The sequence below is a fragment of the Armigeres subalbatus genome, chromosome 2, assembly GCF_024139115.2.
Source record: "Armigeres subalbatus isolate Guangzhou_Male chromosome 2, GZ_Asu_2, whole genome shotgun sequence".
Classification (NCBI taxonomy): Eukaryota; Metazoa; Arthropoda; class Insecta; order Diptera; family Culicidae; genus Armigeres; species Armigeres subalbatus.
In genome coordinates, this window is record NC_085140.1 from 363,011,734 (window position 1) to 363,033,338 (window position 21,605).

General features: G+C 40.2%; 2 protein-coding genes across 5 annotated transcripts; one reads left to right on the forward strand and one right to left on the reverse strand.

Moving 5' to 3' along the window:
• Window positions 1-10,241: 10,241 nt before the first annotated feature.
• LOC134217177 (ribonuclease H1) lies at window positions 10,242-12,995 on the reverse strand. Of its 2 annotated transcripts, XM_062695957.1 has the most exons (5): window positions 12,732-12,995; window positions 12,283-12,472; window positions 10,970-11,280; window positions 10,504-10,908; window positions 10,242-10,411 (listed from the first exon to the last, which is right to left on the reverse strand). In XM_062695957.1, exons 1-4 carry the CDS (start codon window positions 12,818-12,820, stop codon window positions 10,536-10,538), a joined length of 963 nt encoding a protein of 320 aa, XP_062551941.1. In that variant the 5' UTR covers window positions 12,821-12,995; the 3' UTR covers window positions 10,242-10,411; window positions 10,504-10,535. The 2 variants fall into 2 exon arrangements, with proteins under 2 accessions (XP_062551941.1, XP_062551940.1); XM_062695956.1 differs by lacking the exon at window positions 10,242-10,411 and having other exon boundaries at window positions 10,429-10,908.
• Window positions 12,996-17,940: 4,945 nt separating this feature from the next.
• On the forward strand, window positions 17,941-20,925 carry LOC134217178 (protein maelstrom homolog). 3 transcript variants are annotated; one of them, XM_062695961.1, is made up of 3 exons: window positions 17,941-18,467; window positions 19,469-20,681; window positions 20,727-20,925. In XM_062695961.1, the coding sequence occupies exons 1-2, from the start codon at window positions 18,105-18,107 to the stop codon at window positions 20,672-20,674; spliced, it is 1,569 nt and encodes a 522-aa protein (XP_062551945.1). In that variant the 5' UTR covers window positions 17,941-18,104; the 3' UTR covers window positions 20,675-20,681; window positions 20,727-20,925. The 3 variants fall into 3 exon arrangements, with proteins under 3 accessions (XP_062551945.1, XP_062551944.1, XP_062551943.1); XM_062695960.1 differs by having other exon boundaries at window positions 20,743-20,925; XM_062695959.1 differs by having other exon boundaries at window positions 19,469-20,925.
• The last annotated feature ends 680 nt before the right edge of the window (window positions 20,926-21,605 follow it).

Sequence of the window (21,605 nt, forward strand, 5' to 3'; positions counted from 1 at the left end):
AAATATTACGCTGGTTTTGAACTTTTGATAATAGGAGTAGAAAACCGTGTGATGAATTTGAAATTCACCACATGGCTTGATTGTATAATCACCTTAACCGCTACTGAGCCGTGTTCATTCCTTGTCGAGTTTCTGGTCGAGCCGGACGTTTTAATACATCCGTGTCTCATCACGCGGCTTACTTTAATCTTGTAGAGTTTTTTTTTACCCTTGTGCATCAAAGGGCTGTTTTTTATATCACACAATAGTCATTCCTACTAGTGCGAAGTGCTGCTGCAAGGTGATCTTTCCAGCCGACTATCGGGAAGCGGGCTGTATTGACAAAGTCATTACAGTCCCGTTAATTAGTGCCATTTGCTGAAGCCAAAAGCTACTGTGACGACAACCAGCAGCAAGCGTCGTCATCAAAAGCTACCTACTCGGGAGAGTAGGCAGTAAACAGGCTAAGTGAAAAATTCCATTGTTCCGCTGTAGTCGATTCAACCACACTTCAGTGGTGCCGTTTTGTGCTCTGCCTATAGTTGGGCACGGTTGATATCGGTGGATAACAGTGGGACAAAAAGCAAAAAAGTTTGCCTGAAATATTATTATTGAATTTTTTTTTTTTTGTGTTTGTGTCGTTATTGTTATTATTAGTTAATTATTATTAGTATTATTTGCTTACTTTTTTTTTCTTTCTTTTTTTTTTAATTATTTTGGGGATTTTGGGTTATATTACATGGACGAAGAAAACGGAGGCGAAACGCCTCCTAAAGACAATGTCGTTCGCACGCGATTCTACCAGGCTTCTTCGCCTGGGCCTTGGGTTGTTTACTTTCGGCAGAAAGTGAAAAGTATTGATTTTTTAGGAATCAAACGTGACTTGACGCGTCGTTTTCCGAAAACTGATTTTCATCAGATTAATAGGAACAAACTACGTGTAACCGCACCTACATATCAGGATGCAAATGCTATCGCAAAAGACCAACTGTATAGTGTAGAATATTTGGTTTATGTGCCCTCGCGGGAGGTCGAAATTGAAGGCGTGATAAACGCAGCGAGCCTGACTTGCAAGGATGTACTTGCAGGAAAAGGTCGTTTAAAGAATGCCCTGCAATCTACTGTGGATATTCTGGATTGCAAGGAGTTGCATTCAGCTGCCATGATAGATGGTAAAAAAGTGTATTCCAAGTCAGGTTCACTTCGGGTTACGTTCGCCGGTTCGATACTCCCAAAATATGTAGATATCGAAAATATGTTGTTTCCGGTGCGTCTTTTTGTACCCAGAGTTTTCAATTGTACCAACTGCAAACAGTTGGGGCACACTGCCGAGTTCTGCGACAACAAGCCCCGTTGTGGCAAATGTTTTGAGAAGCATAGGGAGGAGTCATGCCAACAACAAGCTACAAAATGTGCTTATTGTGGTCTGGACCCTCCCCATGGTTCTGCAAGAATGCCCAGTGTACAGAAAGCGCACCCAAAAGTGAAGCGTTCGTTGGTACAGCGCTCCAAGCAGTCGTATGCAGGGATGGTGAAGTCGCAAGACACATCCGCAACTGCCAACGCATCGGCTGCTATTTCAGCTACCGTTCAAGTTAGTGATTTTTATGATGTCATTTCCATTGATGAATCGGACTCTGACGTAGCCGATATGGATAATTCTGCGGAGGTACACGTACCCGAAAAAAGGAAGAAGCTGTCTTCCCCGGGATTGCGCCATAAGAAAACAAAATCGTCCCTAAAAGCTTGCCGAAATCTGATGGTAATGGGGATTATTTAAAATTCCGAAGCAGCCTGTCTATACTGCTCCTTTTGACCCATGTTGCAGTAAGACATTCCCGCCATTGCCTAAAACTGATGTTACAAAGAAACATCAGTCAAGGAATATCTCTGAGCAGAAAACTGCTACTCGCACTTCCAAGAAAAGAATCTCGTCCAAGCGAGGATTGATATCCTTTAAGGACCTTGTGGATCGTATTTTGAACTTATTCAATATTCCGAATTCATTGAGGCCAATAATTGACCTCTTTATTCCAACAGTTGAAAGTTATCTGAAGCAATTGACTGTTTCATGGCCCCTTCTTGCAGGACTTGTATCTTTCGATGGATAATACGGCCATACAAGATACAATCACTGTGCTGCAGTGGAACTGTCATAGTCTGAAACATAAATTGGACGTGTTTAAGTTTTTAATTCGCAACTCCGATTGCGATATATTTGCTCTCTGTGAAACATGGCTTTCTTCTGAAGATGAAATAAACTTCCACGATTTTAACATTATTCGCCAAGATCGGAATGATCATTATGGTGGTGTTCTTTTGGGAATCAAAAAATGTCACACTTTCTACAGAATTCCCATTCCGACTGTTAATGGTTTAGAAATCGTCGCTTGCCAAGTAAATGTAAAGAATAAAGACCTTTGCATAGCTTCAGTGTATATTCCCCAAATGCCTCACTTAATCGTCGGCATCTTTGGAGCGCAGTCTCTCTTTTATCATCCCCAGTTTTAATACTGGGTGATATGAATGCACATGGTATTGCATGGGGCGAAACTAGAGACGATAACAGAGCGCCTATTTTCTATGATTTGTGCGACGATTTCAACTTGAATATTTTGAACACAGGCGAAGTAACTCGAATAGGACCTCAAGGTCAGGAAAGTCGAATAGATCTGTCTTTATGCTCTAATTCACTATCATTAGATTGCACGTGGAAGGTAATCCAAGATCCCCATGGTAGTGACCACATGCCGATAGTCACCACAATCAAAAGCGGCTATCAGCGATCAGTGCCAGTTAATGTTCCTTTCGACCTCACGAAAAACATTGACTGGCAAAAATTTGCATCGGCGGTACAAATTGGTATTGAATCAACTGATATTCTTCCACCACTGGATGAATATCGATTCCTCTCCGAATTGGTTCATAAATGCGCACTAGAAGCTCAGAAACGACGCGTTCCAAGTACATCTGTCATAAGAAGACCAGCCACTCCTGGATGGGATGATGAATGTACTAAGTTGTATTCTGAGAAATCTGATGCCTTCAAGGCTTTTCGTAAACACGGAAGGTCTGAGCTATTTGAAGAGTACTTGAGGCTTGAAAGAAAGCTGAAAAATCTTCTCAAGGCTAAAAAAACGTAGCTACTGGCGACGTTTTGTCGAGGGACTATCACGAGAAACCTCAATGACAACACTTTGGAAAACGGCCCGCAACATGCGGAACCGCACTTCCACCAACGAGAGTGAAGAATACTCCAATCGATGGATATTCAACTTCGCAAAAAGGTCTGTCCAGATTCCGTACCAGCAGAACCGCTATTTCGAGAATCAGTCAATGATCCCGGTTCTTTGGGTGGACCATTCTCAATGCTGGAACTTTCTATGTCTCTTCTTTCATCAAATAACTCTGCTCCGGGATGCGATAACATCAAATTCAATCTTCTTAAAAACCTCCCAGATATCGCAAAAAGACGATTACTTGACCTGTACAACTGTTTCATGGAGTACAATATTGTGCCACCAGAATGGAGACAGGTCAAAGTAATAGCTATTCAAAAGCCTGGGAAACCAGCGTCTAATCACAATTCATACCGACCGATTGCCATGCTATCGTGCATGAGGAAATTATTGGAGAAAATGATTCTTTCAAGAATTGATCATTGGATCGAGCAAAATGCATTACTATCAAATACTCAGTTCGGTTTTCGAAAAGGTAAAGGAACAAATGATTGTCTAGCGTTGCTCTCTTCAGATATACAGCTGGCCTATGCGCACAAGGAGCAATTGGCTTCAGTATTCTTGGATATTAAGGGCGCTTTTGATTCAGTTTCCATTGAAGTACTGTCAGACAATCTGCACAGTAGTGGATTACCCGTTATTTTGAATAATTTCTTGTACAATTTGTTGTCAGAAAAACAAATGAACTTTACACTCGGCACTCTGACAACTTCCAGAAATAGCTACATGGGCCTTCCTCAAGGATCATGTTTAAGTCCTGCTTTATAATTTCTATGTTAAAGATATTGACAATTGTTTGGAAGGACAATGCACGCTCAGACAACTTGCAGATGATGCCGTGATCTCTTTAAGAGGTTCATGTGCAGAAGTCCTGCAAGGACCATTGCAAAGTTCCCTAAATAATCTGACTGTTTGGGCCAGACATTTAGGGATCGAGTTCTCTCCGCAAAAACTCAATTGGTTGTGTTTACTAAGAAGCGGTATCCTGCTCAACTGAAACTCAAGCTGTTGAATGATGACATCAACCAATCTTTATCTTCAAAATACCTTGGGGTCTGGTTTGATTCTAAGTGTACCTGGAAAACCCATATTGATTATTTGATAGAGAAATGCCGAAAAAGGATTCATTTTCTACGTTCTATCTCCGGAACGTGGTGGGGCGCTCACCCGGAAGATCTCATCAAACTATATAGAACGACTATTCTCTCTGTTTTAGAGTATGGCTCTTTCTGCTTCCTCTCAGCAGCTGATTGCCACCTGATCAAATTGGAACGAATTCAATATCGTTGTTTGCGTATTGCTCTTGGCTGTATGCATTCAACGCATAACATGAGCCTGGAGGTGCTTGCTGGAGTCACTCCTTTAAAGCACCGCTACTGGGAGCTCTCACTTAGAATACTGATCAAATGTGGGACAAGTAACACACTTGTCTTAGAAAATTTCGACAATATGCTTGAACTGATTCGTCAGTCAAGATTCCTGAGGGTCTACCTCAACTACATATCGACAGATCTTTGTCTTCCATGTTATAATCCACCACGAGTTAACTTCATCAACGACAGTTCCTCCATTGAATACGATCTGTCCATGAAACATGCAATTCAAGGAATACCAGATCATCTTCGAAATCTTTCCATTCCCTCTTTTTTTTCCGAAAAATATGAACATGTCAATTGCAACAACAGATATTTCACTGATGGTTCTCGCATCAACGGATCCACTGGCTTCGGTGTCTTCAATGTAAATTCAACCACCTTCCGAAAACTTCAGGAACCGTGTTCGGTTTATGTTGCTGAGCTGGCAGCAATTAACTTCGCTTTGGGGATAATTACCGATCAGCCCGTAGACCATTATTTCATCTTCTCGGATAGTCTTAGTTCTATCGAGGCACTCCGGTCGATGAAACCTGTTAAGCACGCATCTTACTTTCTTACAAACATAAGAGAGCAGATGCGTGATTTGGTCGAAAGATCATTCAAGATTACCTTTGTATGGGTCCCATCCCATTGCCTAATCTATGGCAATGAGAAGGCGGACTTGCTAGCAAAGGTGGGCGCACAGGAAGGTGAAGTTTATGACAGACAAATCTCGAACAACGAGTTTTTCCCATTAGTTCGTCAGAGTACTCTTCAAAATTGGCAAACGATTTGGTCACACAATGAACTTGGACGGTGGCTATTTTCCATAGTTCCTAAAGTTTCTGCGCGAGCGTGGTTCAGAGGTGAGGACTTGAGCCGAGGCTTCATTCGCACGATGTCGAGGCTTATGTCCAATCACTATTCACTAAACGCACATCTCTATAGAATAAACTTGGTCGATAGCAACCTATGTAGGTGTGGAGCCGGTTACGATGACATCGATCACGTAGTTTGGTATTGCTCGGAAAACGACGCCTCCAGAGAGCAACTATTGGATACCCTTGTGGCCCGAGGTAAACAACCCTACAGGGAAGTAAGAAGTGTTTTGGGAATTCGCGATGTGGTATATATGCAGGCTATCTATGCATTTCTTTGCTCGTCTGACATCAAAGTCTAATATTTCTTTTTTTTCTTTCCAAGTTTTTTTTCTTGTCTCTGTCTTATTGTTCCATGTACCATGAAGCTCTGGCCATCCGGAAGATGCTCACTGACAAACCACAACTCGAACACGACGCTACGATACAACGTTTTTGACGTCAAATACCCGGATGAGCAGCTGTAATACCCCAAACCAAAATCCCAACCCTGTCCATCCTGAAATTACGCAATCTAACCTTGAGTCGCCACGAGTATCTTGGTCAATGTCCCTTTCCCCTTACTAACTGTTAATAATAATGATATAGTTTGTAAATATCATAAAGAGTCTCGGCTCCGTTAAGTGTTATACACGCCTGAGCCTGTCAAATAAATGCAATAGATAAAAAAAAAATACTGTGCCGTGTTTGCTGTGGTGTTATGCTGTACAGAATCCACACAGAATCTATTGTTTAGACTTTTCATTACCCATTATTGTTGTCGTTGCCGGTCCATCTCTTTGTGAGTCAATTTATCTTTGTCGTGAATCCAATGATCATTACATTGTTCGGTTGCCATTCTTCCGGATACGTTGACGAAATGCCTCCGAGAAGAGCAAGTTGTCGGTCGTCATCAAACGCCACCGTATGAGGTACGCATCCGGCGTCTTACTTAATTACTTACGGATCCTGTACACCTCCGGTGGTGCAAAGGGCCGACTTGAAGGATCTCCATCCTGAGCGTTGCCCGGCTATCGCTTTAACCTGTTGCCAGGTTAGATTTCAGTCGACTTCTTTTATGTCTTTATTGAGGCTTCGCCGCCATGAGCCTCTGGGTCTGCCTCTGCTGCGATGTCCCGCTGGGTTCCAGTCTAATGCTTGTTTACAGATTTCGTTTCCGCCCCTACGTAGAGCGTGGCCGACCCAGCCCCACTTCCGATCCCGAATTTCTGTTGCTATCGGCCTCTGGTGACAACGACGATGGAGCTCGTTGTTTGAGATCCAGTTGTGAGGCCACCAGGCCCGAATTATATACCGCAGGCATCTGTTAATGAACACCTGCAGCCGTTAAGTGTTCTCCACTGATACACACCATGTTTCGCTAGCGTATAACAGCACAGATTTCACGTTAGAGTTGAAAATTCGTATTTTGGTGCGTTCACTTATCTGCCTGTTTTCCAGATATTTCTTAAACTCGCAAAGGCAGCCCTTGCTTTCTTGATCTGGCGCCTATGTCGATCTTGGTACCGCCGTCCGCCATTTGGCTACCAAGATATAGGAAGCTTTCAACATTCTTCACTGGTTGCCCGGCTACTGTGAAACTGGAAGGAGTCACCGTGTTTACATCCAACGATTTGGTTTTGTTGACGTTGATGACTAAACCTGCCGAAGAGGAGCGCTCGGCAAAGTTGTTGAGCTTACTCTGCATATCAGAGCGCCGTTGCGCGAGCCGGAGAGTCGCATCGATCTTCTCCTGAATCCGGGCTAGGATAATTTTGCACAGAACTTTGAGAACGGTACACAGCAACATAATGCCTCGCCAGTTATCGCATACAGTCAGGTCACCCTTTTTGGGCACCTTCACTAAGATACCTTACATCCAGTCGACCGGGAAAGTTGCGGTGTCCCAGATATTACGAAATAAACGATGCAGTAGTTGAGCGGATGTCATGGGGTCAGCTTTGAGCATCTCGGCTGATATGCGGTCGACCCCTGGGGCTTTATTCGATTTCATGCTTTGGATGGCTGTTTGAATCTCTAGCAGTGGTGGAGCTTCGGTATTGACGCGTGTTATACGTCGGATCCTAGGCAGATCATGCCGAGGTGGTGATGGCCTGGCTGGCACTTGAAAAAGTTGTTCGAAGTGCTCGAAAGAGCGTTTCAGCTGGTCAGTTGGGTCGGTCAATAACTGATCATTCACGTCTTTCACAGGCATCGTTGCATTCATCTTCGCCCCGCTTAAGCGTCGTGAGATATCGTAGAGGAGGCGAATGTCCCCGGTTGCGGCGGCTCTCTCTCCTTCGTCGGCCAGAGAGTCTGCCCACGCTCGCTTGTCCCGTCGACATGAGCGTTTTACTTCCTTCTCAAGAGCCGCGTATCGTTGACGGGCTAAGACTTTGGCTCCTCTGGTTTTCGATCGCTCTATCGCGGCTTTGGCTTCTCTTCGCTCCTCTATCTTTCCCCAGGTCTCATCGGTGATCCATTGTTTTCTCTGGGTGCGTAGTTCGCCCAGATGATTCTCGCTGGTGGTGATGAAGGCATTCTTGATGGCGGTCCATTGGTCTTCCACGCTGCCACCTTCCGGAATATCTGCAGCATGCGTCTTCAGTTCAACGAAGGACCGTTTCACGTCGTCCAACTCTTTCCTCCTGCCGACGAATCCGCGCAATGCGCAGGCGTATTTCGCCGATGAGGAGGTGGTGATCAGACGCGATATCGGCACTACGTTTATTCCGTACATCAAGAAGGCTCCGTTTCCATTTTCGGCTGATGCAGATGTGGTCGATTTGATTTTCTGTAAAGCCGTCACGGGAGACCCACGTGACCTTGTGAACCGGTCGATGAGGGAAGAGCGATCCCCCGATCACCATGTCGTTATTACCACAAAATTCTGCGACCAGCTCTCCGTTTTCGCTCATTTCTCCGAGACCATGGCGTCCCATAATGCGCTCATGGTTCGAGTTGTCGGATCCGATCTTCGCATTGAAGTCGCCCAAACAGATCTTGATATCACCCTTCGGAATTCTATCTACGACGGCATTGAGTTGACTGTAGAAGTTCTGTTTGTCTTGCAGATCGGCAGCATTGGTTGGCGTATAACATTGGATTATAGTAAGGTTTCGGACCCGTGTTCTAAATCTGGCAACGATTATCCTCTCACTTATAGGTTCCCACTTCATAAGCGCAGAGTGTGCCTGAGCGCTTAGTAGGAAGCCAACTCCGCGATGCCGGGGAGCGTGTTCACCTCGTAAACCAGAGTATAGCAAAACTTGTCCCGACGGCGTTCTGTGTTCTCCAAAGTTTGGCCAACGGACTTCACTCAGTCCCAGGCGTCTGGCGACTCTTTATTAAGGAGACTTTCAGCCACCGTGTAGCCAACTACGTATACGGGACCTTGATCCTTGCGACGCTGGATACGTCCCAATCGAGTGTTAGAATATCTTCTGAGATATCAGACGTGACGTTAGATGGAATTAAGTAGGGCGAAGCGATCTCTAATCTGCTATTATATACCCCATACTGCTTTCCGTTTTTAATTAAATTGTTTCTAGAATTTTTGAGAAGAGTTTAAAAAAACTTCTCGTATGCTTCCCCGTGCATCTTTTTTTTAAATATCATCCTTCGACTTCTTCTTCTTCATGCAACCTAAATTCGCCAATAACTGTCAATCGTTTGTTTGATTGCAGCGTGGCACTCTAGATCTATTTCGATTTCGAGCAGATGGGTTTCCTCAGAACTCATGAAAACGTTGTATTTTGACGATTTTCCAACTTTCCCGTCAAATGCACCAAATTTTGTGTATATAAAACCAGCTAATCGCAAGACGGATCGATTAGTTAGGAAACCTTGCAAATCGCTCCATCAGATCCATATATAAATGATCGGGTGTATACACTTGGGGTCTATCTCATTTGGATAATTAAGAGTCTGCCTTTCTTATGACCGGGTGATTTTCTAATTTTCGAACTGTCACTTTTAAGTTTAATTCTCCAAATGAAACAGATCCTTTCAAATAAATGACTAAAAGAATAGAACTCGTTAAATGAGATAGCAATAATGTTAGCCGCGAGATTAAAAGACGAAGGCAAGTAAGGCACTGAATGACGAGTTATTGTCTTTCAAGTTATCTGTCAATATGTTACTTTTGCTTGTCTCTCTTTGGGCATACGCACTACATGTTCCGCCCACAGTAATCTGCCGTATTTCATCCAGCCTTTCGATGTCTCATTTTTGTACACCTGCGGTAAAAAAAAGATACTTTAGTTACAAGATAAAGATGGTCGCTACGGTTCCATTTGTTCTGCTGTCCGAAACATGTGTGGTACTAAACTGTCAATTTGTATTTTGTATGTGTATTTGTATTATGTATTTTAGATTCCCTAGATCCCCTATCCTCACCAGCAAAAGGACAGCGACAATCTTTATCTATTAACTAAAATATCTTTTGTATAAAATGATGTTTAGCAGATAACTTGAAAAAGGAGGCTAGCTATGTGCTATGGACGAAGATATGCGTACGGCCGGTGTGCAGGGAGATGGGCGATTGGCGGTCCAAAAACGAGCATCCTAGAATATGATATTGAAGCAGCCTTCTAGCGAATCCTCAAGTCAAAATACAACCGACTACAAATAATCTTAACTCTAATTTTGCTCAAGAAAATAAAATTGCGTACTAATTGCAGTACAGAATTAGACCATAGGTTTAGTACTCCTAACGTGGTCGCTAGGTAGTATTACATATTTGTTTTCATCTTAAGAAGTAAATGCGGAGTATACCAATTAGGTCAATGGAGGTAAGTAATAAACATTACTTCATGAATCAAAAATCACCTAAAGTATTTTTATTTATTAAATAATAACGTATATTATTTAAAAAAAAAGGTCAATTTGTTTCGATTAGCTGTCTGTGCTAATGTTTTTTTGCCTTTCTCGTTTTTGTATTTTTTCACTTGTTGGAAACTTTGTGGATGTTCTCATACATCTATAATATCAGTCATATTTTAGGATTGAAAATGTTTAATCAATATCATACATAAATAATAGCAAACCCTCAAATAAAAAGGCAAAACTTACCAAATACGCTCATTGTTATAACATTACGAAGATCAACGTGAAGCTTTCTGTCGTCGGAACATTGCCGATCCCTCACGAGCCAAAGCATCTGCCCGTTCGTTGCCCAATATGCCGCAATGGGCATCCACGTGATTCCATTTGATATCGATTGCCTTCCCTGCCAATTCCTTGTCCAGCTCCATAAAATCAACCTGATTCTTGACTGGCTTCCCGGTTGAAAGCTTCCATTGATTTCGCTTCCAGTTGGGCATCCATTTAGTTATGGAGTCAATAAGGAATTTTGAATCCGTATTAATAATCAGTCTTTTAATACCATGCTTTTTAGCTAACCGGATGGCCAACGATGCTGCTTGGATTTCTCCACAGTTGTTAGTAGCTCGCCCACTGACAGGTTGAGATGTATTTCTGTAAACAAAATTTAGTTTTTACTTTTTGATCTAAAACAAAAACCATGTCAAAGTATTACAAAGCATGTCCCTCTCCGAAATACACTCCCAACCCGGCACACGCTGCTGCTGTTCCATTCCCCTCACACGATCCATCAGTGTAGACGTGTACATAGCCATCTTCGTCCTGTAGAAAGCTGTAATTGCCGTATTTTTCCAGCTTCGTGACCGGTTTAGGATCTTTAACTGTTTTCTTACGCTTCGTGGGTGGTGCCGCATCAGCATCATTTGGGACTGGATCAGTTTGTGGCCTAGATCTCAGCTCGTCCAACTCTCGCTTAACACTTTCGATCCGTGAACATGCCGCGTTGATGCCGTCATAGTTATCGATCTGTTAATTAATAAGTTTTTGGTTATTAGTTTGTTGGATGAGGATTATCCCAGGTCAAGCAATCTATATTGTTCCTGAGCTCAATTCGGAAAACTTGCTTGTTTGTCCTTATTTATAGAGATTTTCAGCCCTGGGCTGGCTTATCTCTAGTAAGGATAACTTTGTTTTACATATATTGGGTCTCCAGTTAGCCTTGCGAGCAGAGGTCCGGTTTAGGATGTTTTTGGGTGGGAAACATTCTCAACTCCCTTAGAATAGTCCATTGTACTTGCCACACAAGATACATTACTCATGCAATAGCGGGCATAGAAAAGCTTTCAAATAATAATTGAAGAAATGCTGATAGAATACTAAGTTGAAAGTTCCAAGTTGACCCATATAGAAGAAGAATAAGATGTTAAACCATAATAATGTTTCTGTATTTGTGAAGGACATTTGGCCTAAGTACTACCAAATCGCACCAAAGACACCAACAAAAATGCCTGTCAATAGCTGAGGTCAATAGTAATCTTGCTTTGTGAATAAAATTATTCGAAACTTTAGTTGTTAACAGTGAAAGTGGACAGAACGGCCAGCTGGCTACAATCTCATCCAGCTTACATTAACTACTACACTGGTGGAAATAAGCTTAAAGTCTATTCTGAATTATGCCGTTTATGATAATTAAAATAATAATAAAGAGTAACTTGATGCAAATTCCCATAATTTTGATCACAAAGCAAGATTCCTATTGACAGGCATCGGATTTTCATGACAAATCAATTTATTATTTTGGAATAACATATCACTTTTAAACCGCAAAATTTTTTCGCGGATAGAGACAGCCTTAATTTCTTATTTTAACCAAAAAATTAAAAATTCTCGAACTTACTTTCTTAAAATAATAAACTTCAAATTCTCGAACGTTTTGCCCGAATTGATGGACAATATTTGCCCTGGTTTTCAATCATTTTGACCTAAAACTATTCATATGATACATAATATGTAGTGTAGATTGCTTACCAACACTCGCACGGACTGCGTCGGAGGACTGACGGGTTGCGAATCCACGGATGAATTGCTTGCACTGTCAGAGCTAGAGCTGGAAATGCTACCCCCATTTTCTCGAATGAATGTCTCCGCCTGTTGCCTTGTTGGAAATTTCTTGAATTTTGCTCCCGTAAATCCAGACACTTGTCGCTGACATTCAGGCCTGCAAGAAATTTTTTCGTTTGTTTGTTTGTTTATTCGTGTCAGGGAGTATGTCTAAAATTTTGATTTACAACTATTTGAAACGAAATTCAGAAATGTTTTTTTAGCGTTTTAAAATTAATAATAGTATTCAGCGAAACTTGTATTCATTAAATTGCTTGAGGAAAACAAGAAATGCTGACAAAAAACGTATATCTACAAGTTAACGTTTTACTAAATAAATATAGATACGAAACAAAACAAAGAGTCCGTAAACTTACCACGTCAAATAAACACCAACAGCTCGACCTTTCGCAACGGCATAAAATGGCATCTTCAGCACAAGTTGACGCAATAAGTTCAAGACCATTCAAAGATTAATAATTATTGAATGTTGTTGATCGAAACACCAAATGCACAGTATTAGAAAATACCTAGGTAGATATCAAATTAATATTAAAATTTATATCCAGAGTGTCGTGATACGGATGACGGGTCGAATCAAAGCTGATGGTCGAGCAGCTGATTCTGTTATGAAGTTTTGCATCTGAAAAACATTTTGGGATGTTGAGAAAGAGCACTACTTTCTGACAGTTTGTTGCACCGACGCTTAAAGGCCAGCTACACTGTAAATCCAGCAATACACATTAAAGAGTTTAAAAAACTCATTTTTTGATGCACACATCCGTTTCAAATCACTCAGAGACTGCACGGAGAACCTCAGAAACTCATTAATGGGTGAAATTTCACTCAGTTCATAGAATAAGTGGATCTACTCATTTAATGAGTAAACTTGATTTTACTCATTAATGAGTAAACACCATATACGTCAAAAAATGTGGAATATTTACTCGTTTTTGAGAATGAAACAAAGTGCAAAAATGGGTAAAAAACCCCCATTTTTGGGAATAAAATTTTGTGGAGCTTAAAATATTTTTTCGGATTGCAATAATATATTAATTCCAACAAAAAACTCAAATTTAAGTGTAAATTTATTTGATTATTTTTCTCCTAATACAGTGGGTTTAGATTTAGCAACAATTACATTTTTATAAGAACTTTTTTTTTCCCTAATCTAGGGTAAAAAGCCCAATAGTGGACCCCCTAGTAGCGGAATTTTGCTCTTCCTGTCATACGGCTTAGAAATTTTCAAAATATTAACTCTGCTTGATATCTAACAACAAGCTCTGCATCCCCTCTTCACGATACATACATAAAACACCCAACTACACGACGTTATTCGTTGAAATTAACATTTTAAAGTCTAACTGAATTCGCCCTATAGTAGACCCCCTGGGGGTCCATAATAGGAAATTGCTTCCCTATAGTCGACACTTCATTTGATTTTCATGTCTCGTTTCGGGACGTTCTTCTTCCCTATTATGGACCCCCCAAAATGTTCCTATAATGGACACTCTCGTGTTTATTTTTTATAAAATTGTAAAAAATCATCTAATTTGACTTTCCATAGCATTTCCAACGCATGTAATCAAATCATAGGACTGTAAGGTAGGTTCTCCCGGTAGAATTTCATAGCAAAATGTTGACATTGTGCAGTAATAATGCAAAAATGGCTGGAGGGTCCACTATTGGTTGGGGGTCCACTATTGGTCACTTTACCCTACTAAACACATCTTCCGCAAAAAAAGACGACAAAACCCGCATGCCGTTTTTGGTTTGGGATGTTTTGTCACAAACACAGTTGGCGCTTTTATCGCAACTTTATGTCTTGAAAAGACTTGGGTCCGGAACAGGTCGTTGTCGTCGATTCCGAATAAGGTGTGCTGATGCAGATCCGTGAACAAAAAGGCGATTTCTCGGCAAGCTCCATGCCATGCTGATCTGTTTCTGAAAGAAGATATTATTTTTATGATTTGAAAGAATACATATTATAAAATAGCAATATGAAACTATCAAAGATTTTTACTTACCTGTTTCTCCTTTCTATACGTCGTATTTCGTTTTAAGTTTCCCGTTTATTGCTCAATATCGCGATTTAAATTTTTAATTCTTTTGTTCCACAACTTTGCGTCAAGTTTATGAAAAAAACTGCATAAGTGTTTTTTCACCCATTCAAGCGTTTTTAATACTCCTTTTTCAATGAAAACTTCATTCTTGAAATGAGCTTTTTTTACCCATTCCAAGTTGTCAAAATTCCCTCATTTTTTGACAACTGCATATTACTACTTAAAATGGGTACTTTTTTACTCATAAATGAGTTTTCGAGTTTCACCGTGTGAGGGAAATAATTGTATTGCCGTCTCTTTTTTTCCAATGAAAAGTCACTCAATTTTCGTAAAAAGTAGTTCCACTTTTTACGAAAAATGAGTAAGATTTCCGTGAGAAAAAAAGAGATGGCAATGAATTATTGGCAGTGGCTGATTTTCTACTCGCCGCAGCCACATCCAGGCGCTATAGTATATGCACAAAATAGCCAGCAAGAGTTAACCGCCAGAAATTTGTATGGCGAAAGACATCTAACGCTGGTTTTCTCAAAATTAGGAACTTTTCATGAAAAACTATTTGGTACCGGTTATGAGGGATGGTGTCCGCTACTACGCCTACCAAATATTTTTTCGATGAAGATGCTTAATTTTGAGAAATCGAACCTTAGATGCCTTTCGCCATACTGATTCCAGAAAGTTAACTCCTAGTGTGCCGCTGCAATTACGCTCAAAGCAGGCGATTCATTGCTTTTCTCACCGAAGAATAGACTACCATGCAAATTTGTCGAAGCACCAAAACAAATGCTCACGTCCAATGAATCGCCTGCTTTGGGCGTAATTACAGCGGCACACTAGGAGTTAACTTTCTGAAATCAGTATGGCGAAAGGCATCTAAGGTTCGATTTCTCAAAATTAAGCACCTTTATCGAAAAAATATTTGGTAGGCGTAGTAGCGGACACCTTCCTACATAACCGGTACCAAATAGTTTTTCATGAAAAGTTCCTAATTTTGAGAAAACCAGCGTTAGATGTCTTTCGCCATACAAATTTCTGGCGGTTAACTCTTGCTGGCTATTTTGTGCATATACTATAGCGCCTGGATGTGGCTGCGGCGAGTAGAAAATCAGCCACTGCCAATAATTCATTGTATAGAAATTAGCGAAAGCACAATCCAAAACATCATTCTTGCACCTTTTTTCACACCCCAAAAAGCTCTTTCTTGTAGTGGAGACGTCATCCATATATGGAGAAACTGGTGGGAGAATATTTAGGTGGGACAATATTTTTTGCATGGGAGTCGAACACGGCGCAAAATTTGCAATAGTAGAATCTATAGATGAGCGAAAACATGGGTGAGTCGATTATTTTGCCCGTGCACACGCGAATATGACGTTACAGCCCTTAACGTTTCCATTGAAATCGTGACGTCATGCTCGTTTGGAGACACGTTTGACAGTTCGTTCGGAGACAGTGGATTTAAATATCTTCGCTCATCTATATATTCCACTACCCGAATAAAAAATACAGTAGAATAACAATACAATTTATTGTAACACTACTATTAATAACATTAAATTGGCAATAGATTATATTGTAAATGAAACCATAGAAATACATTAGAATGCATTGTTATGAACCATTTACTGAAATGTAAATGAAGTTTTCGCAATAGAATGTACGGGTTGTTAAGTATCGTAACTATACAAAATCTGAGATTTTTCCATACATTTTTTTCGTCACACAATAGAGTGTATGGTTAATATATTGTTGAAATATCCGAACAAAACTGTTCAAAATACAATGGATTGTATTGTATTTATATAGTAAAACAATACGATTTTAAATTTCTCAGTTGTGACAGGTTTACTGTTCAACAATGCAATTTAAAGGGAAAAAATGCATATTTGGCGCTATGAGGCAAATATTGTTATATAGTTTATATCCAATGTAAAGAAACGTTTCAAAAACTATCAATGTATGAAACTTATGTACTAAAACGTTCCAAAAACAATTGCAAGTATAGTTACATTAGAGAAATATGTTGATGTATTGTATCCTCAGTGTTGATACAATCTGTGCAACCATCAAGAAACAATGTATCCTATTGTATACCGTACATTTTATGGTAATTCAATTGTTTACACTATTGAACCAATAGTACATTTTTATCCGGGTATCTATATAGGCAATACAATTTCACTCAGTCTCTGAGGATCTGTCTCATTTGGAGAATTAAACTGAAATTAAACTTGAAAGTGACATTAATTTCGATAATTATCAAATAACCTTGCTCGCAGAGCAAGATTACTGTTGACAGATATCGAATCATTTTGCATCGATGTCTTATTGGAATTGCTGGGCAGCACCAGCCATTCTTATTACCGGGTTATTTGCTAATTTTCGAACTGTCACTTTTAAGTTTATAGGCTTCGGTCCGATTCGCGAATTAAAATCAAATTAAACTTAAAAATGACAGTTCGGAAATTATGAAATCCCCCATTCATAAGAATGGCTGGTGCTACCCAGCAAGACCAACAAAATATCTATCAAAAATGATTCATCATCTGTCAAAAGGTCAAAAGTAATCTTGCTCTGCGAGCAGGGTTATTTGAAAATTATTGAACTGTCATTTTTAAGTTTAATTTGATTTTAATTCACGAATCAGACCAAAGCCTAATTCTCCAAATGAGACAAACCCTGATGCTACGTTTAGACAAGGCAAGTGAATTGAGCAAGTCGCTTGAATCGGACGCGAATGGAACGTGTAAACACCTTAATTCATTTCACTTGAATGAAAAGAAAGTTGAACATGTTCAACTTTTGGCAAGTCAATTGAGGGGGTCAAACGCAAAGGGGTGTAAGTGACAAAAAGTTAGTTTTGAGAAAAATGAGTGCAAAGTTTTTCAATTTTTTTTTGCTTCATACAAATTGTATGAAAGTTCAAAAAAAATACTAACATTCTGTGAATTTTTACATTTTTTATAAACATCGTACAAACTATGTCAACATATTGCCGCAAAGCACAAGAACCAAAGAATTTTTTGTTGTAGTCAACTCAATGTTGACCAAAATGTCACTTACACCCCTCTGCTTCTAACCCCCTCAATTGAATTCAACTGAGTTGTTCAATTTAAGGTTCAATTCACTTGCCCTGTCAAAACGTAGCATGAGGCTTTGGTTCGATTCGTGAATCAAAATCGAATTAAACTTAAAAGTGACAGTTCAAAAATTTCCAAATAACCCTGCTCGCAGAGCAAGATTACTTTTGACAGATATTGAATCATTTTTGATAGATGTTTTGTTGGTCTTGCTGGGTAGCACCAGCTATTCTTATGAGCGGGGGATTTCATAATTTCCGAACTGTCACTTTTAAGTTTAATTCGATTTTAATTCACGAATCGGACCAAACCTGAGTGATTTGAAACGGGCGTGTACAGCTTTCTGAAATATTTCAACTGCGGAAATAGAAACAGTGTTGCTAGTTTTACAGCCCTGAATCTCGGTGATTAATCTGAAATGCATAATATTTACATTCAGTGTAAACCACTTCCGTTTTTTCTCGTTCGTGCTTTCTTTCGCAAACTTGCAGGAATCCTGTTGTTGCCGCTTCTGCTTGTGAAAGTTTCATCGGAACGTTCTTGGATATCGCATATTATTTTTCCAGAAAATCGTTGGTGAATCAGCTTTTTTTTTCGTGAAAGACGCATAATGTCAGCGCGTAAAAAGCCAGCAGCTAAAGGCCCGTTTTTCTTCTTCATGTTGGAATTTCGTCGACGAGAAGAAAGCAGAGGCAAGAGTTTTCCTGGTGGAATGGACCAAGTGATGCGCGAAGCCGGACCGTTTTGGAATCAATTGACCGATATCGAAAGAGAGGTTTACAAAGACCGGGCTAAATCGTACAAGGAACTTCCAAAGCAAAACTATGGCGAAAAGTATACTGCGCAAGGAATTGCCTACTCGCAGGTAGAAATGGAGAAACAGCAACTCTTGAAGAAGCAGGCAACGATTCGTAAGACAATCTCCGAAATGATTGAAACCGCTTCGTTGAACAATGCACTCGAGAAGTTAGAGGTGAGTTAATATTATACTTCTTTTTTTAAATCAGTTGTAAATCTGAATAGAACGGTTGGCATATCCCAAATCAAAGTGAAAGTTTAATATTTTTCAATTTGATAAGGGCAACAGTTGGAAACGTAAACAATGCTTTTCTAGCATATTTATCAACAACTGGAAAACCGCTCCGAGGGTTTCCAGCTAACAGTCACTTGGAACTGGTAGAATTCGGCGCATTCTACCGAAATATCGCTAATCTTCCTGAAACCAGTGGAAGATGGTAACATTAGTGCTGTCCAATGAGCAGCTCGAAGTAACTCGAAGTTGTTCCCGTCCTGCTTGTTCTTTTTTGTCAATAAAATTTAATGGGTATGAGCAGGACAGGGAGGAACTGCTAGCTACTTCAAGCTCTCATTGGACAGCACTTATTACTCTTCAACATACATCGGATAACAATAAATATTATTGTACAATTATTGTACTTCAATACCAAATTTTCAAAACGACTTATCTGCTTTTGTAAACAAAGATTCAAACGTCGATTTGACGAATCTGATAGCACTCCCACGCAAACCACGTGTTGGTTTGCGTGGGAGTGTTAACCGATTCGTCAAATCGACGTTTTAATCTTTATTTACAAAAGCAGATAAGTCGTTTTGAAAAATTTGGTATTGAGTTGCATATTGTCGGCGTAGTACTAAATTAGAATTCGGAAAAGAACTTTTCTTCCGAAGTTTTATCTGTCAAACTAAATGATGCGTAGGCTAGTGCATCTTCATGCGAATCCAGGGCACTACTTCCATCGTTATAGGTAACTTACCTGTATTTATATTAAGTAGAAACTTTCTACCGGAGAGACAATATGTATTCGGGGAATCGGCCATACAAACCTTAAAACCTTGGGTTGTGCAAAGTATATGTTTCTAAAATGACTACTCTATTAGGTGTTGATTCTCAGATTTATTATTGTTAAGTTTTGAATCTACTTCATATTTCTAAAAATCTAATTTTATTTACAGATTTTTTTCATATCCTGCAATTATTTCTGTAAAACATACACTGAAGAGTACGTTCCAGCCGAAATGGCACTCATTAAATACAACTTGGAACTGGGCGTGTTGGATAGACTCCACCTGTTAATTAACCCTGTGAAGCTTCCATTGGGTTTGGCACATGAAGCAAGAAACTACAGTGAGGAGTCTCACGAGCTCCCAACGCCTCCAAATGCAATGGGAGAAACTGATTTTCTGATTTTACTTCAGAAGATCCTGAGTTTTACTGACTACAATAAGAAACCATACAAACTTTTTCCACTCATGACAGATGCCAAGGAAGTTCCGGTGATAGAGAGCATTATCAAACAGCTGAACGACGAAGCCAAAATTGAGTACCAATTTTTGGTTATTCCGTTAGGCGAGTTCTTCTTTCAACTGAAACGCGCTACCGAAAAGTATGGGTTGGATATTTGTACTTTTCCTACTAAAACAGTTGCAGATATTCTGCTCAAGAAGGATGCTTACGAATATACGAGCGGAATTGCTTGTGATTTTCACGAAAAGATGGGCAATCAGAGGTTCTGTGCACTGTCGAAGGTTATCCGTTGGTCATACATAATCTCAGACAACTGTTGTCTAGATTTGAGCATTGACTTGATTGCCGGTCGTCATTTACCGTCGAACGCTGATACAACGCTGTGCTCAGATTTGTACGAAACCACTTCCAGAACTAATTTAAGCCAAGCCGACGGAGTGTCTTTCGTGTCATCATCGGAGCTGAGTAACTTCACATTGCCGAAGATTCAGAAGGTTCGGGCTAAGAGTCCCTTCCGTAACATGGAGGACAAGAATGGTTCCGTCATATACAGCTCCAGAACAGTGACCAAGAACCTGAAGAAGGAACCATCCGATACTAACGCTGCCCCAATTAATCCGTTTCACATGCTGGATTGCAATGATAGTGTCTATGCTCCGAACTATCCTGGAAGAAGCAGAGGAGCTGGTGCAGGCACCAGCTACAATCCATTCAGCAGACAGAAAAAGCTAGAAGCGGTACGCGAGCCGCACGGGTTGGACGTTAAGGGTAAAGGTCGTGGAACATTGCTCGTGTCGGCCAACAATTCCTTTAGTTCTATGCTGAAAGGGGCAGGTCGAGGAGCAGGATTATTTTCCGGGCTGTCTTCTGTTGGAACCAAATCATCGATCAGATCGAGTGATGATGAAGATTAAATGTTCGGTGAGTAGGACAAGGAAAAAGAATGTTTTATTATTCTTGAAGAAGTTTTTTTTTGTTTCAGAATTTTGACTTTTTTTTAATAGAGCGTGACAATGTCATTTGAGCTCGAGTAGTTTAGGCCGTTAGCATAGACTTATGTGAGGAGACTCTGTTTTTTTTTTCTACACACTGAAATATAATGTGTAATTAATAATACAACTATGAATTAGCTGTTTAAGGCTAGAAATAAATGTTCTTTCTTTTACTTCATTTCACTTTTACTTAATTTCATTTTTTTATACTTGTGATTTTTCATTGGCTTTTTAGAGTTCATCACTTTCACTAATTACATTTTGGTCCGGCATTTTTAAATCTTTTTGTTTGCACGACTTGCATGACTATTTTATTGAAATAATTATTTGAGGTGTGATTTTCATTGAGTGAAAATTCTTGAGTATTGGTTTCAACTGGGGGCCCTCCTTAGCCGTGCGGTAAGACGCGCGGCTACAAAGCAAGACCATGCTGAGGGTGGCTGGGTTCGATTCCCGGTGCCGGTCTAGGCAATTTTCGGATTGGAAACTGTCTCGACTTCCCTGGGCATAAAAGTATCATCGTGCTAGCCTCATGATAATACGAATGCAAAAATGGTAACCTGGCTTAGATACCTCGCAGTTAATAACTGTGGAAGTGCTTAATGAACACTAAGCTGCGAGGCGGCTCTGTCCCAGTGTGGGGATGTAATGCCAATAAGAAGAAGAAGATTGGTTTCAACTATGTAGGCTCTTTTTTCGTTTACTGGGATAGTACAGGCATACCTCGATAGTACGTACACCTTCGTAATTTTAGTGTACTATTTTTGGCAACCTGACGACTAAGATCCCTTGTTATTCAACATATTCTCGGCCAAACATAGAGATACTTTTTCTGAAAATATGGGAATTGTTC

What these genes read in the sequence shown, in the direction of transcription:
- LOC134217178 (XM_062695959.1), top strand. Translation starts at nt 18,105, where the DNA reads ATGTCAGCGCGTAAAAAGCCAGCAGCTAAAGGCCCGTTTTTCTTCTTC. An exon ending in ATGCACTCGAGAAGTTAGAG is followed by an intron (nt 18,468 to 19,468) that starts GTGAGTTAATAT and finishes TTTTATTTACAG; the next exon opens with ATTTTTTTCATATCCTGCAA.
- LOC134217177 (XM_062695957.1), bottom strand. Translation starts at nt 12,820, where the DNA reads ATGGTCTTGAACTTATTGCGTCAACTTGTGCTGAAGATGCCATTTTAT. An exon ending in CGCAGTCCGTGCGAGTGTTG is followed by an intron (nt 11,281 to 12,282) that starts GTAAGCAATCTA and finishes ATTAATTAACAG; the next exon opens with ATCGATAACTATGACGGCAT. An exon ending in TTCGGAGAGGGACATGCTTT is followed by an intron (nt 10,909 to 10,969) that starts GTAATACTTTGA and finishes TTTTGTTTACAG; the next exon opens with AAATACATCTCAACCTGTCA.